At 39.4% G+C, this 17,648-nt stretch overlaps 1 protein-coding gene across 1 annotated transcript in view; it reads left to right on the forward strand.

The window, feature by feature from the left end:
* The first annotated feature begins 229 nt into the window (after nucleotides 1-229).
* STMN2 (stathmin 2) overlaps nucleotides 230-17,648 on the forward strand; it is a 33,008-nt gene continuing 15,589 nt past the window's right edge. Inside the window, exon 1 of the mRNA XM_015855890.2 lies at nucleotides 230-483. Within this exon, the coding sequence (XP_015711376.1) occupies nucleotides 465-483 (19 nt within the window). The 5' untranslated portion in view covers nucleotides 230-464. The remainder of the gene's footprint in view (nucleotides 484-17,648) is intronic.

The following is a 17,648-nucleotide window of genomic DNA, read 5'->3' on the forward strand; positions in this document are numbered from 1 at the left end:
TTTATTTTTGTCACAGCTTTGGAATAAAATGTGCTAAAATGCATTTCTGCATGTTTTACAGGTAGCAACAGCAGAGCCTTCAACACCAATAGGCTTTTTTCATGTAAGACATAAAACATTTGACATGGAATGTACTACTGAAGCCAGACCGAGGGGGGAGAGGCATTCAAGGACTGATTTTCATTTCAAACTGCATTCTGGCACTTTGTACTCCAGCACCATTGGTGGATCAATATTTAATGCCCGGAGATTCTGGCTCTGGAGGAGTCATGTCAGGGGACCTCTAGAGCCAATCTGCTTGGGTAGAGGAGTGATAATTATTCATGGGCTCCTGCCTCTTTCTCCTTCTCTTGCACGGCCCCACTCTGCTGACTCAGTGCCTTATTCAGTCTTCTCTCTCTCTCTGCACTGCTGTAGCTGGACCCCTTTGCCTTCAGCACCTCTGAGCGCCTGCATACCCCACCATGGCTAAAACAGCAATGGGTAAGAAAATACGTCTCTTTTCCTTCCAATGCCACCGCCACTATTTTCTAGCACCATTCCCTGCTCTGCAGGCTCTTCTCGGTGGCTCCAAAGTTTAGAAAAATCAAGACAACGCTAAGCGTAATTTTTATTTATTTGATGGATTAAAATAATAATAATAATTTAAAAAGATGATGATAAAGAAAAAAGAAAGAAAAAAGGGGGGGAAAAAAAGAGTTGGGGGATGGGGAGGAGGGTGGGACCGCGGGGCTCTTTTAGCGTCCTGAGATCAGATAAAATATTTTCTGATGGGTGAGGTTGGCAGCGTGAGCACAGCCTTGTTTTCAAAACGGTTTTTATTATTTCAAAGATTGGTGTATCTTACGGCACCGAAAACGTACATAATATTAATATATACATTAAAGTAGATATATATTTAAAAGAGAGAAAACGAACGGAAAAGTTGTCCCCACCGCAGAGATGCCCCCAATGCCCCGCAGCCCCGTCGGCGGGCGCAGAGATACCCTTTATTTCTGAACCACGCCTCGTGGCGAGGGGGATCCGGGGAAGGCACCGCGGAGCGGGGGTGCGGTGCGGTGCGGTGTGGGGGGCGGCGGCTGCGGAGCGCACTGCGGGCCGGCCGCGCCCAGCCCAACGCCGGGGACTGCGGGGGGGCGAAGGGAAGGAGTCCGCACCTGCAGTCTGTCGGGGGCGGAGTGGGGGTGGGGGGAGAACGGGGAGGGGGAAGTAGGTCACTGCACCGTCGATGGCTGTTTTCTAGCGGGTCCCACCCTGCTTTTCTCTCCCTGGGGGCTCTGCTGTTCGCTCGCGTTTGGAAGCTGCAAGACCAGCAGCCCCTCCCTGCCCACCCGCTTCAGATGGAGCCGCGCCCTGCTGCCTCGCAGCCCCGCTCCCCGCATTGGAGGTGCGGGGACCCTCGGCACTAGCCCCGCTCTGACCGACGGGTGCTCGTCGGGGCACCCCCGGGGTTGGAGGCAGGGGGAGGGAGATGGGCAGCCCGGCCCCTGTCCCTTTGTCTGAGGGCGACTAGGGAGTGGGTGGGGAGCGGTGAGGCGCAGTGAGGGTGTGGGAGATACGAAACCAAAGGGTGTGGGAGAAACGGCTGCTGGAAGCATCCGATCCCCAACACTAAGTTGGGGTTCTATTTTCTTTTTTTTTTTCATTTTTCTTTTTTTCTTTTTTCTTTTTCTTCTTTGGGGGGGTGGTGGGTGGGTTGTGCATCTTTGAAATGAGACAGAACCTATGTTTGACGCAGTGAAGTTTTCACAGTCATTCACCATTAAAGTCGTGCACACACAAATCACATGAAACGATGATGGAGAGCTCCAACACCATCTATTCCGAAGAAACAAATTCCATTCAGATTCCCACTCTGTGCACTGTCGCCACTCTCAGTTACGGTGCATGAAGTTGCACCGAGCTCTCTTGGCACTGTATGTGATGCATTCTGCATTTATTTCTCTGAACGCTGATGATTCCTCTCCCGAGGAATAATCAGTGTGGATGGGAGGCGTTTTAGCCTGGCCATTGAACCCCTGGGGACAGGGCAGGAGACAGCTGGATGCCCGAATAGCGGGGGGAGACAAGGGCTGTGGATTGTGGCCAGCCCTGCAGTGTGAGCACGCCCTCCCCTCCCCGCTGCAGCAATCTGGTAATCGGTATTGATAATTTGTCGTCTGCCAGAGATGTATCGCTGCAGAAGGCCCTGCTAGGAGTGCTGTCAGTGGGAAAGAAAAGGCTCGTCAGCCTTTGATTAATGATCTCTCAGAGCACAAATATCGAGGTTTCTGCAGCAAGAGACATGGTGGAAATCATTGGATTTGCCCAGAGACTGGTTGGCGTATCGCTCCACTTTGCCAATTAATACCTGGCTAATGAGCAGCTTAGAAAAGCAATTAAAAGAAATATAACTACCTAGCTCAGGTTTCTGAAAGTACTAAACACAACAGTGATCAATTAAAAATGAAGCGAATGTTAATAAAATCATCTTCCCTCTTTAAAACTCACAAAGATAAAAGCTTCTTTTCACCATTTCTTTGAACTTCATTCTTCTTTACTGTAGTTATCTTCAGGGAGATTTTGAATGTAGGCAACATACAACAATAAACCATTTCATCTCTGTTTTGAGGCTGTATTCAACAGAAGAAATTTTATTGTCTTGTGGAAGAGTAGGTGTTTTCTCAGTCGGACATGCTTCCATTTTCTGCTAAATAAGCTGCATTTGTTCTGTACCCAAGCATTACCCAACAGACCACTAAGAGACCTACACAGTGCCTGATTATTTTTCCCCTATTAAGCACCGTATTTTGCAAAGTGGCAATAAAGATGAGGCACTGCTATCATCGGAGCCAACAGAACATTTCTAATCAACTTAAGTTGGCCCACCATTATGTTTCTGGCCCTGCTCCAGCAAGACACTTAAGCAGGTGTCTGGGTTTGAGAATGTGAACAGCCCCAGTGGCATTGAACAGAACTCTTCACATAACTCAGCTTAGTCAGGTGCTAAATACATACCTTGACAATCTGTGTTTATCTTCTGCCATAAAAATCATTATTAGGTGTTTGGAATTTTGTTTTAAGATTCTATTTCATGGATAACTCCATTGACTTACATGGGATTTTTAACAGCTACAAAAAATTCTGGGGCTTGTTGTACCCTGAATGCTCATGAAGTTCTTTCTGTTTAGTTTACACAATGTAGGAGTAATGCACACCAGGTACATACATGCATGTGCATATTTGCATGTCTTGATTAAAACAAAGCGCATATAATGTGACTGCAGAAAATGTGGCGGCTTTTAAATGGCACTCTCCTCTTGACTCCTTCTTCCAAATAAAACTTGGGTTATTTGGATAGTGCACAAGTGGTGCATTTTAGAACATTAAATCAGCTGATTTTTTGGGTGGAGTCACTACAGACCTGATAAGCCGTGTACATGGTTGTATAATGCATCTTAGAGCACGTACATGGCAGTGTGAGGGTGGAGCAGGCAGTGATGCCACTCGAACAAAAAGAAAATGCATCTGAAAATATTATTCCACTGTTTTCTTTCTGTGTTTAATGTAAAGAATACTTGTTCTGAGAACATGTTCAAGCAATTACCGTACAGAAAATCATGGTCCTGTCTATGGTCCTAGCTTTTTTTATAGCAGCTGATCTAACAGAAACACACAGGACATGAGTGAATAATGTGCAAAAGCAGTGTTTTAATTCAGACTATTTTGAGATAGTCAGGAAGTCTGTGAGGTTACAAATGGGTGGAATTTATGGCAATATAAATATTTAGGCAGCCCCATGTTGCCTCGCAGTGAGACTGATTAAACCATTGTAAAGGCGCTTCAGAGTGGGGTTCTTTTATCCTTTGTGATTTAGTTACAAGCTCAGATATAAATACTTAGCTTGATGGATACACTGTCGCTGCTCAGTTTGTCTATTAATGGAGTACCACAATATTGTAACTGGTATGTAAACATACATACAAAGTCATAAGTATATGTATGGTTGTTGATTTTGACTGGTTCAATTATTTTAATAAGTTGGCTTTTTACCACAAAGAGTTATGCATTTTGCCCTGACCTGCCAGTACTCTTAAACAATTGCTTTATCTTTAATAATTGCACATGAGTAGTCGTCTGGACATCAATAGCAATGACAAGCTTCAACTTAAACAACATATGGCCAAGTGCCAGGTTGCATTCAGACTAAACATGCTTCCTTCCATATTGTGCAGGCTTTCAGTGAAGGTTTTAACCTGTTTTCTTCCTCTTTTGTAAATAAATGGACGCAAGTCATCAGTGTACTAATTGTTAGAAATTTACATATTTGAATAGACGAACAAAATTACTTTAAAATAAGAATGAATGTAGACGAGATTCAGAAAAGAGTTTGTTGTCTCCTAATATTGACAGAAATGTGATTTGACTGAGAAATCATCATTCCAAATTTTATCAGGGTCTCACAGAAGAAACTCTTCAATTAATCTGTTGATCATTCATTTGATCATTGTTATGCTAATGTAAATTTGCTAGCCAGTACAGTTCACATGAGAACTCAAGGTTAACACTTATTTACATCATTTGCCTGTGTTTTTTTTTTTTTAAAAAGAGTAGATTGCTCTTCCTGCTATTGAAAATTCAGGCACTAATAATCTCACTAACAGTCCATGTGCTTAAGAGCTTATATTGCTTCACAGCAGTCCTTTATTTATCCTGTGAAATGCTGAGACAGGAGAACAGAGTGTCATCTATTCCATCACCTCATGGAAGACATCCCATAATGTGAAGAGGAAATAAAAATCAGCAGCTTGAACAGTCCCAAAGTATCCTCTTGCCTCTACATCCATCTTCTCTTGTCCTAATGCAAGCTCTATCTAGCTAAACACTTCTCTGTTTAATAATGTATTCTTATAATCTATTCATATTGATTTTTCTCAGGTTTTCTCTTAATTAATTAATTCAGCTTGGAATCTTTTTTCATTTCCTTGGTATTTGCACTACAATAGCACATTTCTCTAGATTGCACTTTGCACGCATTTTTTTTACCATAATTATGCATGTAATCTAATGGCATGGTTAGATTTTTCCCAGGTGACATTTATATTCATTTCTTCAGAAAAGAATTCTCCATTTTCAAATTAATACCACTAATTAAAAGACTTATTATAGCAGAGGGACTGGATGGTCATATTCAGCAATACACTTAGGTGACATTTTAGCCTTCAAAGACTGCTCAAAAATTAAGAGATTAATTCTCCTCAGAGCCTCCTTTGAGAAGTAAGCATTATCATGTAGGCTGAAGAGCAGAGATCAGAGGGTTCTCATGGCAGGTAGGTCTGGGCAGTACTTAACCTATGGAGCATTTTCATGCACATCTAATTCAACTGCCTTAGAAGCACATAGTCAAAAGGAACAAGAGATATACAATGCCCCTGAAAAAGAAAAAAGAAAAAACCAAGCCCTAGGCTTATTTAAGCCCTGTGCCTTAAACAAGGCATCCTAAAATGGTGCCACTGCAAATAATTGAGATAGCTGGAAAATCAGCTCTCTGAAAGAAAGTTGAATGCTAAGTGGCATCTTGGCTGGTCACCAATTGATAATCCTCTGTTCTGACCAGTAGGCAACAACTCAGCTGGAAATGAAATCCTCCAACGTGACTTTTTTCTTTTCGAACATGTTTCCCAAAGGCTTTGCATGTCTCGACTACCTTTGTCTTTCAACTTGCAATACCAGGCCTCAATTTTTATTATTTATTTTTATCCTGGAACTACCATTAGTTCTGCACAATTCTTTGAGGAAGAGTGAATATCGTGTCACATACCAGCAGTGATCACTTACCCTGCCTTCAGAGATCCAGTGTTAGTTGTCCAGACAACTTTATCAAATCAAAACTACTGCTGTATCTTGTAGAGAAATTTCCTCAGCAGTACCCATAAATTGGATGGTAGATGAAACAATTCTACAAGTCTTGTCTCCTTGGTTTCAGTGGAGTTCAGACAATGGTTTTAGCACAGTCAGGGCTGAGCCCATGGGAATACTGAAATCTGACAGATAATTCAGAGGAATGGCCAGTATTCACTATTTTTCATAAGGTATGCAGGCAGTGATTTCCATGGAAGCACCCTGATCTACTGCTGGTTTTTGTATGTTTAAAGATACTATTGATCTTACTTAGAAATGGGTCAGTGTGCTGCCGCAGAATGCAGTTTTACTTCACCCACGGCTGCCAAGAAGGCAGTGTTTGTTACTCTAGATATTACTCTAGTAATAAAGTAATTACTCTAGGCATTACTATAGTGGCCCACCACTATTAAAAACTAAGAAACTAAAAATTTTTGAGTCCTCAGTCTCCACAGACCTGCATTCTCAAACAGACAAAGGCCCAGTGCAGAAATGATTTTTCCTGGGAGATAACATTCAAGACACACTGTGTCTGAGCAGCAGCCAGCATACAAAGCTGCTCTTCAGTTATTTCACTTTCCTCCACTTACTATGTTTTTCTTTCCTGATAATACATAATTTAACAAATGAAGTGAATTTAAGCTTGCAGGATGTACAGTTAATCTGATGTAGAACATCTGCATAAAACATTAGTTACTGATCAACGCGTTTAGAAACATTATTTTTCATAGGTGTAGTTGTGTAATCCAAGTTATTCATGAAAAAACTCATTATTTATGCACTCATTCTAGTACACAAAATCAATCACTGGGGACTTCTCCATCACGGCAGGAAGAAGGAGAGGTGGCAATGAGTGCATCCCCTTTGGCCCTAAGTAAGTGGTTGACTTCCAGTTGTGGCACTGGGATATGGTGACCCTAGTCCTTGTGTGGCTCCCAGGAGAGTGTCAGAGCTGAGCTGTGTCCTCTTACCCATGGGAGCAGCTTCACACTGGAGAGAGGACGTGAAGGCATATAGGTGGAAAATGAGCCCCACTGAGTACCTGGGAAGTCCTGGCTTATGGAACTACTGTTGGATGGTGCACACTGCAGCTACTGGACTAAGAAAAGGAACAATTGCAGGAGCTGAAAACAAAACTTGATTCTCTTTGGGTGAAAATTAGGAACCTTCAGGTTAAATCCTCTATTTTTGTTGAGATTTAAGCCTGTTTTTTTTCTTAAATGTCAGTATAGACATCCATCTCCTCTACTGGATTTATCCCTTGCTCTTTTTTATGATTTCAGTTTCTCTTCATTAACACAGGCATAGCTTTATATATATATAGCTTTATATTATTTCAGCACTGTGTTGCGAAATTATTCCATAATGTATAGAAAGGTGCAACAATGCTCTCCTGTTACTGAATTTGTAGAAAACCTTATCAGTTAGGTCAGGAAATGAAGCAACTTTCTGTCTAAAGATAAATTAGCTTTCTGAGCTGCTAAGGTGCTTCTTACGATTCCTTATGGAATTTCTCAAGGAAATGTGGTTATTTTATATCCATTAGCACAGAATGACTACAAATGACTACAAATTCAAGTTCAGCTAGGGTATATTTTACTTTAAGCTATGCTATTTTTTAATATTTAATTTTTCTTACGTTTAAATATATTCACCAACCACAGTGTGACTATGTCACTGTAACTTCTGACCTTTGTATTGTTTTTGAAAACATCAGTGACTATTTTCACCTTGGTTTTCTCATGTTCTCTGGTTTCCATTCTGACAATGACTAATGTGATTTCCCTGGCAAGATTCCCTAATTGTCTAAAATTATTAGGGTTATTATTTTTCATCTCAAAAGCTATAGAGACTACATCAAGGTCAAAGATTCACCAAAAAATATTGACCTACATCTTATCTTGACACTGTCAAGATTCCAGGCAGGCAGCTTTCAATAATATACATTGTAGATAGAAAAGATCCCTATTCTCATTATGGCTTAAAAAAATAAAAGTTTAACATTTATTAATAAAATATTGTCCTTGAGGCAAATAACTCACTGATGGGAAAACAATGTTCTAGTGCTAAACATGATTATTTTGTAAGTAGACTGTCTGTAATGATTGCTTACAAGAAATGGAGGATTCAAGTTATTCCCTTCTGAAGTGTATTCACAGTTTTTTGAAGTGAATCATCAAGAAGCGTAATGGTGAAAAGACTTCTACCTTCTAGTGGTGAAAGGTCTTAAAGACAGCATTAAATATGGCAGAGGTATTTTCATGTTCACTGAAAAGTTGTAATTGTCACTTGGTGTGGGTCACCAGTGTTATTCTGCAGTCTCAGCTCTTCTGGTATCCTGATCTCTTCTGCATAAGAGATGTGATCAGTGCAGTCAGGGAGGGTAAAATTCGCAATAATGAGAATAAACACTGAAACATAGCATAAAACTTAGGTTATTTAGGGAAGCAAACAGAAACAATCTGCAACACAGAGCTTAAAGAATTACTTTGATACATTTTTATGTAGCAACATGGGTATAATTTCCTGGAAAAAAGCAAAAATTAAGGAAGAGTTTACTGGAAACAGAATACTAGATCACATCAACCTCAGTCTGTCCCTGAGCTGATGTTCTAATACTCCCATAGTCTTTCAGTGCCATTTATACTTCAGAGGAAAGTTTGAGCTGGCAGTCAGGAAGACTTCTATATTTGATTTTCCAACACTGAACTTCCTTCTGAACATTCTGCCATTCAAATTGCAGCTTCCCATCTGTTCCATCCCTCCCACCCACTGATTTCTACTCCATCTCCTTAATTCCTTTTTTTTTTTTTTTCAAACTCAACCTATTTATCCAGTTACCATTTTGGGTCCTTTTTCAATTATTCCATCCCTTAACAGACTTTATCTTTTAAAACATATTTTATTTTTATTTCCGTTTTCATTTATCTGCTATTGGCCACTTCTTCTACCAGGCAGATTCAGTTTTCTTCCCTTCACATAGACTTTAGTGGCTCTCCAATAAACCTCTATGCCTCTGAGGGACAGACACAGAGGAGCTGACACCACAGAATAGTTGTTTTCTTTTCCCAATTTTCAGCACTTCTCTGGCCCACAGCAAGCAGGAGGAACAGTGTTTGAAGCATCATTCTCAGCCCATGTGAATTCAGACATGTCAAGAACAAAGCATCTTTATAGAATTTGGCTGTACATTTTTGGACATGTCTCTCCTAGTCCTGAGTGGAGCCTGAAAACAGATATTTCAATGAGTTATTCCATTGCCAGGCCTGGGCAGATTTTTCAAGGAAAGAATGATTTCCTGGCACAGAGTCTAGAGGCTTTCAAACAAATGCAGTATTTGTCCAGTTTGCCATAGGCAAGCTCTCTATTTTTCTGCAGTCATCTTCCCTGAAATGGTGAAATGATTTTTGCTAAAAATTTTACCCAAATTCAGCAGCAGGCAGACCTCCAGTCAACAAAACTGCTGGACAAATCATTGTAATTTATCCACATGATGGTGGAATGAGATCTCCTATGCTTTCTCCTGCAAGTGAACTAAGAAAGTGGCAGTGGATGGGAAACAGCACTCACTATGACGCATAGGCCATGCATTTGAGTAGATAAGATGTGCAAAGATCAGGAATACTGATCTTGCTAGAATTATGTCCTAAACCAGTGCAAATCTACAGCAATAGAGCCCACGTTGATTTATGTCTGATGAACCCTTTTTTTTCCCTTTTAAATCTCCAGAAGCAGCTTAGGAAGGAAGCATCTCCTTCATTATTTTGAATAGCCATATAAGAGCCAACCACACTAATAAAGGAGAATTGGATTATACAGGAAAAGAGACTTTTTAATACAGGAAAAGGAATTTGATTACACAGCAAAAGAGAAAAATCAGGACATTATAAGCTCCAGTTAGTTTTCAGATGCACTGAAATACATGATGAGCAGGCCAGCCCTGGAAGCTTGGAAAGGCTGTTACAAAGAGCAAGCCAAAAAACATGGAAGAAGTTTTGCCTTGCCTTTAACAACAGTGTTGATGCTGGGATGTGGTGGCACACAGTGTAATGAAAATGTAGGTACTGCCAGCAAGTCTCCTTATTCTCAATAAGCCAGGCACCCTCATCAGAGACCACAAATATCAGTAGTGCATCCTGACAGGGATCAACTACTGATGGATTTGATATAGCTGCAGAGAAGAACTGCAGGTAAATAGACCCAGACAGGCAGGTAGGCAGGCAGACAGGTACAAAAAGATAAATAGACTGACACAAAAAATGACATCTAGATAATTATAACTTCGGTGATATTTCAAAACAGGAAAAAATGATCAATTAATTGAAAAATGGTGTAAAAGTAGAAAACTATGAAAAACTATAATGAATCATAAAATACTTAATTCAGAACAGTCACATTATTAAAATCTACATAAGATGTTGTAGTTTATACATTTGTGCATCCATTTTACATCTTCAAAATCTGCATGTTTGCAGATATTATGCATATTTTGCATATTATGCAAATCGGAGCAAAGCTCCTTCTTACACAGGTGGCTTCCTCTAACCACTGCTTCCTCTTTTTTTTTAATTGTGTTAATTGTATCAAAAATATCCCACCAACAATTGCTCTCTCTGACAGTTTAATGAATTCTGAATAATATATCAACTTGTTTGCACCATCAGCACGGTTACAAAGAAGAGGTTGTCATTCTTTTTTTAATTATCACTCATTTTACACATTCTCTGATTAAAGTAATCAACAATATTTATAATCTATGCCCAAATGATAAACTTCAGTAATATGCTGCTGAGTGGTATAATTATTTTCTTAATTTAGGCAATCCAATATTTGTATATAGGCCTAAGGGCATGCCAGGATATGATAGTGGAAATATATATCAGTTCATTAGTAATAATAGGTGCATAGATAGTTTAGTCATGCAGAAAAATATCTGAAAGCCACAGAAGAACAGACATTTTGCATATAGCTCAAAAACAAAAAATCATCTCAGCCCCTGAGAAAGCATTTGTTGGATTGTTCCCCACTCAAAGTCGAAGAGAGCTTTTCAGTTGACTTGCAAAAAGTCTGGGATTCCATCCACAGTTGTTCTGATTGACAGTGAAATATAGCATTAATCAGCTGAAGCTCAGGAGTGACAGTAACTTCAAACTATTTTAATTCTTTTTATTGGGAGTTAGGACAAGTTCCTGACAGTAGAATGTCACTATTCACAGACTGCGTGTTGTAGATAAGCTTACAGAGACTTACTGATAAATTCTGCAGCTCAGCAATTGGGCTTTACTGTCATGCACATGCATAGCATGGATTTTTCCTTAGACAAAGAAAGGATGGGACAAATTAGGAAATGCTTGTCACCTAGCAGGAGCCAACATTACTGAAGATTTCATCCATCAGTTCACAGGAGTCACTTCATTGGTTGACAAAGCACTAACAAGTTCGACTAAGAAAGGCAAAGCATATCCAATCAAATCATGGAATCACAGAGTCACGGGGGTTGGAAGGGACCTCAAGAGATCTTCAAGTCCAACTCCCTGCTAAAGCCAGTCCCCTACGATAGGTGTCAATAGGTTGCACAGGTCCAGATGGGTCTTGAATATCTCCATAGAAGGAGACTCCACAACAAATCTAGATTTATCATGTGGTCTGGATTTGGGTTTATGCTTGACCTTAATAAATGTTTTAAACTGTGGCACGTTCTGGTTAAAATACACGCATTTATATTCACACACTCTTGTTCTAATATGATTTAGTAGTTCTAATTAATAACAGAACTTGCAGAGACCCTGGATTTTTTGTGATAAGTTAATATTCTCTGAACACAAACTGTTATTTTATTTGCAATAGTTCTATAAATGAAATGATGACTTAGATTCCAAAAACCATACAAAATCCCCCCTACTGATGCAAAGCCAATAAACAAATAAATAGTTACAGTGGTGGTATTTATCTTCTTTTATGTATCCTGTTTTTTACCTCCGTCTGTTCTGTATGGTTTATTGCTTGCAGACCAGAAAGGGTACTTGAACCACTGCATTTCACAAAGAGGCAGGATGACTGGAGAAGTGATGAAGACTGCACCTAAAGTCCAGTAGCTGAATGGGCTGAATTCTCTCTCTTGTACTACCATAGCAATATGGTAAAAAGAAACCATTTGGTTCTTTGGCAAGGAGGTAGGATGGAGACCAGTGAAGGAAGGAGCTGGTAGCAAGCCTTGCTTCCCACAGGAGCATGAGATGAGGTTACTTTGGGATCTGAAAATCTGATTGTAGGGACATCTAGAGGTCATCTACCCTATTCTGCTACATGAAGATGGACCATCACAAGTTCATCTAGCCAACTTCTGAAATCTTCCATGGATAATCACCAACTAACATCCCAAGCCACAGTTTGTGGCTGCTGTTCCTTCTTCTGAAATCTGGAAGTACCTAGTTGGGGGAACTGGTTCTGTCATTTCAAGAATTATCCCTCTAGTTCTAAGCAATTAGCCAGTCACCCCTTAAGAGCCCACTGCCAACTAAACAACATGAGACTTTCAGGGCCAAAAAAAAAATAAAAGGGTTGTTGCCCAGTACCTACTCCTGTTTCAGTGCTTCAGAGTTCATCTTTGAGCACTAGCAGTTATAGGTTTATGTAGCCACTCACTGAAACATCTGAAATACCATTTAGGCATTTGTAGTCTTTTTAGGGCTGCATTCAAGACTAGAAGAAAATTATCCTATGTTCTTAAATGCCATGAAGACAGATTTGTATAGTGGGCATGCTGATCACTGAAATGTCTAGGAATAGCCTCAAGTCTTCTAGGCTTGAGGATCTGCCAAAAGATTGTTTTCCAGTCAACCCACTGCCCTCTTCTTATGAGATAACACCAAATGAAAACAAGTAAATTTTACAAAATATGCTTTGTACCAATATGGTAGATCAGGAAGTTGATGTTATTAGTGCTTACTCGGTGCAGTACTGTAAAAGACCTTCAAAATCTGAAGACAATATGTTTAGACCCAGAGATTTCCCCAAAGATAAACACACCCTAGATGTACTTCCTACATAGAGAGACTTTCTTAACTCAGGGATGAAATCTGTCTAAACCTAGAAATTCAGCTGTTTGGAATATCCTATAATGAAACAAATACAACCTCTTGCTCCCATAAACACCTAATCAGGAGACCTCTTAAATTATTATAAATATTTTTAGAAAAAGGGGGATTTAAGCCACATGGTAGTCATAAATCAGAGCATCAGAGGATCTGCAACAGGGTTGTTACATGCTTGGTTTAAAAGTAAAAAAGCTCCACAATTACAAGTTATACATATGAACTCTAATGTCAAGCAGTTTTATATAGAGATTTAAAAGTCATCTACACTCAAATTTAAAATGCATTTTTATTTAACATGATTATAATGTGTATGTTGTATTACTGCAAAGATAGAAACACTTTATTTTTAAGTAATCTACTTACATTTACCATTTGTAATTGTGTACAGAAAGCAAACAAATGCCTTTATTCACATAGATGAGATATCCTTATTTTAAAATGTCCCACAGAATTAAAATTCCATTCAGAACTCAGAAGAAAATTGGATTTTTCAGACTGTCTCCTTTCATTGTCATTTTCATTTTGACATTTAGCCGGTAGTCACAGCAGCTCATAGGAATGATTGTGTGGAACAAAGACGCAGTTACACATGTTTGGCTTTGGATTAAGTACATTAAATGCATGCAGAGTGCTCAAAATCAACCCATAAGCTTAGGTTAAAAAAAAAAAAAAAAATTTGAAAAAAGGTGTTTGTAATAAGTATAATGCATTTATATAAGGTATATAAGCTAAGTAATGAGTGCTCCTGCATGTTTATTTCAGACATTATAAAATGAGTTTTCTAGGTTATGTGACTAGGTTTTTTTTTGAGGGGTGCCTTTCCCAGCGCTCACAGCAGCACATTGTCTCTAAAATGGATTCTCCTGTTAATTATAGTGTGAAAATAATTAAAATATGTTCTGCACTCGCTGAAGTGACTCAGCAAGCAAGGAATACATTTAATTACTGGGATATAAAGATCAAGAGTCCAACCAAGCTGAAAATCATAATTGCATTTATCCCTTATAACGAAAGCACAAATCTCTACTTAGCTGATTGCCCTCAGTATTTTCTTTGCCTAAAACTAATATATGCTCCTTACAATTGAATTCACAGCTCATTTTCTGTGCCTTAAGTTATGGCTACTATTTTGGCCTTCGTTAGTTCAAAGAACAACCTTTAAAATACTGAAAGACATTAAGGATTGTGCCACCTTGGAGTGGCACAAGGTGTGTGTGAAGGAGGACTGTGGTTTCAAACCATATATGAATTATTATGAAAAACATAAAAACGGCAACACATTTCAGATCTGACTTTTAGTTCTTACAAATATCTGAGTCTCAGATAAACAGCAAAGAATGGACTTTCTGGTAACTGAAACTGTAGTAATGCATCTCTTTTTGCTTCGCTGAGGTGCTCCAATTCATGTCCGCTGTGATTCCTTTAATCATGGAAACAGAAAAAGTTGGATTCTATACCCATTCTTTCTTAACTGCCTATGTTGCATTCCTTTGCTTGATGTTGTATCAATGTCTTAATTCTAGAACTTGTGGATAATTCTGCTAAAAATTGCTTTTATCCAGAAATTCAATGTGAGTCTTAGAACTGTAATCCAAATCCAAATATGGGAAGCGGGAGGAGAGCATGCCATAAAATAATTGAAATAATGTCATTATGTATCCAGAAAAGATCTACCATGTCAACTTGAAATGAAGCAATAGCAAAACTCTTTATTCAATTGTTACAGTATGATCAATATCTTAGAATTATGTCATGACTCCAGACAAAATAGATTCAAATGTTACCAGAAATGTGATGCAAACCAGGAAGTGTTTGTTGAGACTACATATAAGGATCACTGTGATGCAAAATTAAGTCAGTGGAAGTCTCTGAAGAGTTCATTGTGAAAAATGGAATACATGCTTCTGTTCCAAGAGTGAGATTCAAAACAAATGCTAGAAGTCAATTCTGTCACATCCTGCACCACTAATCCAGTCTTACTGTGCTAAAATAGAAACTACAATGCATTTCATACCTTGGGATTATGTTGTTAGATCATAGCAGGCTGCTTAACTAACCAATTACCACTCTGTTCCATCAAATGTGATTTGCATCCTTCCTTCAGAGGCTGTTCTACCCACCAGCACCCATATAATCTGCAACATTCTCAAACAGAGAGCCTGGACCGACGGAAGAGTCACTCATCCTGACATCAAGAATCTGGGTTCCCCATGGAGCTTTCCTACAGACCGGGTCCGTGACCTGTGGTCATTTTTGTCAGCTCTGGCTTATTTCACCCTCAGTCCTCTCTGTCTGACTTTCTCACTTACACTGTAAGATGTTTGGCATAGCATGTTTGTACAAAAGTGGTGCATATCTTAGATGGACTTCTGTATGCTTCTCCAACACAATAATGACGTGACTTCAGCAGCATGCTAGCAGCATCTCCAATAGTCTGGCCCTTGACTGCAGGGTTCTTTGGGGGAAATTGATGTGCTCAATACAAGAGCTTGAAATTGTGCTTCCACCCAGTACATGGTGTCTGCATGCCAGGGCTGTGCCACTTAACAAGGAAGATCTTCAGAGCTATATTAGCAGACATTCAGGAGTGAAATATCTGACTTTTTAAGCCACTTTATATGTGACCTTTCTCAGAAGTAAAGGATTTTAATGGCTTCATGTGCTGTCAAGAGAGTATGTGGCAGCTCTTTTCTCAGGGAAATGAAATATGTTACACCATGAGCATTAAGTCATGCAAAGCAAATCCAGCCAATCAGAAATTCCACAGCTTAAGGTTTTGATCCTTAAATCATCCATGTAAGTCTCCAAGTAAGAGCTTGGGGATTTTCCTTGAGAACAAGAATATTAATGACGGGATCAGAACTCAGACTGATGCATGTACTACCATTATTACTACTACTCTTACCAGTAGTCATAAAAGAAAAGTAGAATTTAATTTTTCTGTAAGACATGAAAGTGCAGAGATTGCTATAATACCATCAGAAGAAGCTGTTTTCCCAGTGGGCAGGTGTGCAACCAAACCCACAGCAGTTCTCATCTAGGTGATGTAGGCCAGATAAGGTGGGTTGATTCTCCTAGTGCAGTTCAAACCTATTCTGATTCAGGAGAATCTCTTCAGTTTACATCATCTTATGTCTGAATTTCCATAGCCTTTTATGCTTCCAGAGGATACTGGAGATGGCAGATAGAAGAATGATCACTGAGTGGGGCTGTATTAAAGGATTGTGAACCACTGGCCCATACCTGGATTTCACACTCAGGCAATAATAGAACTATCTATGAGTGCAGTGGCCTCTTACGACTTCAAACTTATCAAAGGCAAGATAAGTTTGGCAAAACTTCAGCATCTTAAAAATCAGCATCTTGCCAAATCATTTGAAGAATTTGTCTGCAGAGCTAAAGACGTACAATGAAAAATTAAACAACTGCTTTTAGTTAACTGGCAGCAAATTACGCTGCCTTAAGAGCACAGTAGCCTGTGAGTTCATTCCTTGCTGTTCATCCTCTCCATTTTCCTCAAAGTCTGTTTTAGTAGCTGACATCCTTGCCTGTAGAAGAACCTCTATGGGAAGAAAACTGGGGAAGGGGGATGGGGTGGGAGAGCAGGGAAAATGGCAAAGGCAAGCAGATACTGAGGGGGAGGTCTTCTGTCCCCAGGGAAAGATCTGTGGATTTCTTTTTGAATCCTGCTAGAAGTTCACTGAGATTCAACTGAATTTCAGGAACAGCACAATCAGGATTCAGTAAATGGATTTTCTCATAGCTCTACCAGAGAAAATTACACACATAGAAATTTTACAGTGCAGTAACTTTACATCTTAGCGTTCTGACATCAGAAAGTGAACAACATTTGAATCCAATCCCGCTCACTAGGTAAAAACTATGGACATAGCATCTGGAATAGTCTAGGAAGGCATTATTGGGCAGTCCGCATAAGCAAACAGCTGCTTGTGTATTCCTGTGGGTGGGTTTTCCAGCCAGATACTGCTCTGCCACCTGAACTGTGCTGTAAAAGGCCATCATTTGCAGGCTTTAATTTGATGGTAGGGTTAATTTTTGGTACAGTTTGACACAGCCATAGTAGTATGAAGGGTCAGATCTGTCATTCTCATCAGTTCTTGTGTTTTGAAGAACTCGGACTCCCTGACTCTACTGCCATCCTGTGCTTCTATGAATGGCATTACTTGATTCTCCTCCAAACCATTTTAATCTATTTTCTAAAAGGCTTTCTATTCGGAGAGAATAAAATTGCACATACTTCCACTGGAGCCCAGATACCTTTCATGATTTCAAAATGGCCATGACGGTTACAGAAATGAATGCCTAACACTACTTTTTAAAATCCTCAGTTACCACAAAAGCAGATTAATCTGTCCAAGTTCTATCTGGACTTACTGTAGGAAATGCTAGAGCCAGTGTTCAGAGAGAAAACTCAGTAATTCACAATTTCTTTTCTTCATTCTGTTGTTGACTTGTTCAACCAAGAATGGCCTTGTTTATAATCAAAAAGGATAAAACCAACTAAATATTTTTTTCTGTGTGTTTTCTTTTAAATCTATAGAGATGAATCAAAATTTATCTTCAGTGATTAAGAGAACAGCAAAATGTGGATCAGATGCATGCCAGGTAGACAATAATTTGATAGGGCTATCTTGGCTTGCTTCTGGTATT

Source organism: Coturnix japonica, chromosome 2, assembly GCF_001577835.2.
Source record: "Coturnix japonica isolate 7356 chromosome 2, Coturnix japonica 2.1, whole genome shotgun sequence".
NCBI classification, from domain to species: domain Eukaryota; kingdom Metazoa; phylum Chordata; class Aves; order Galliformes; family Phasianidae; genus Coturnix; species Coturnix japonica.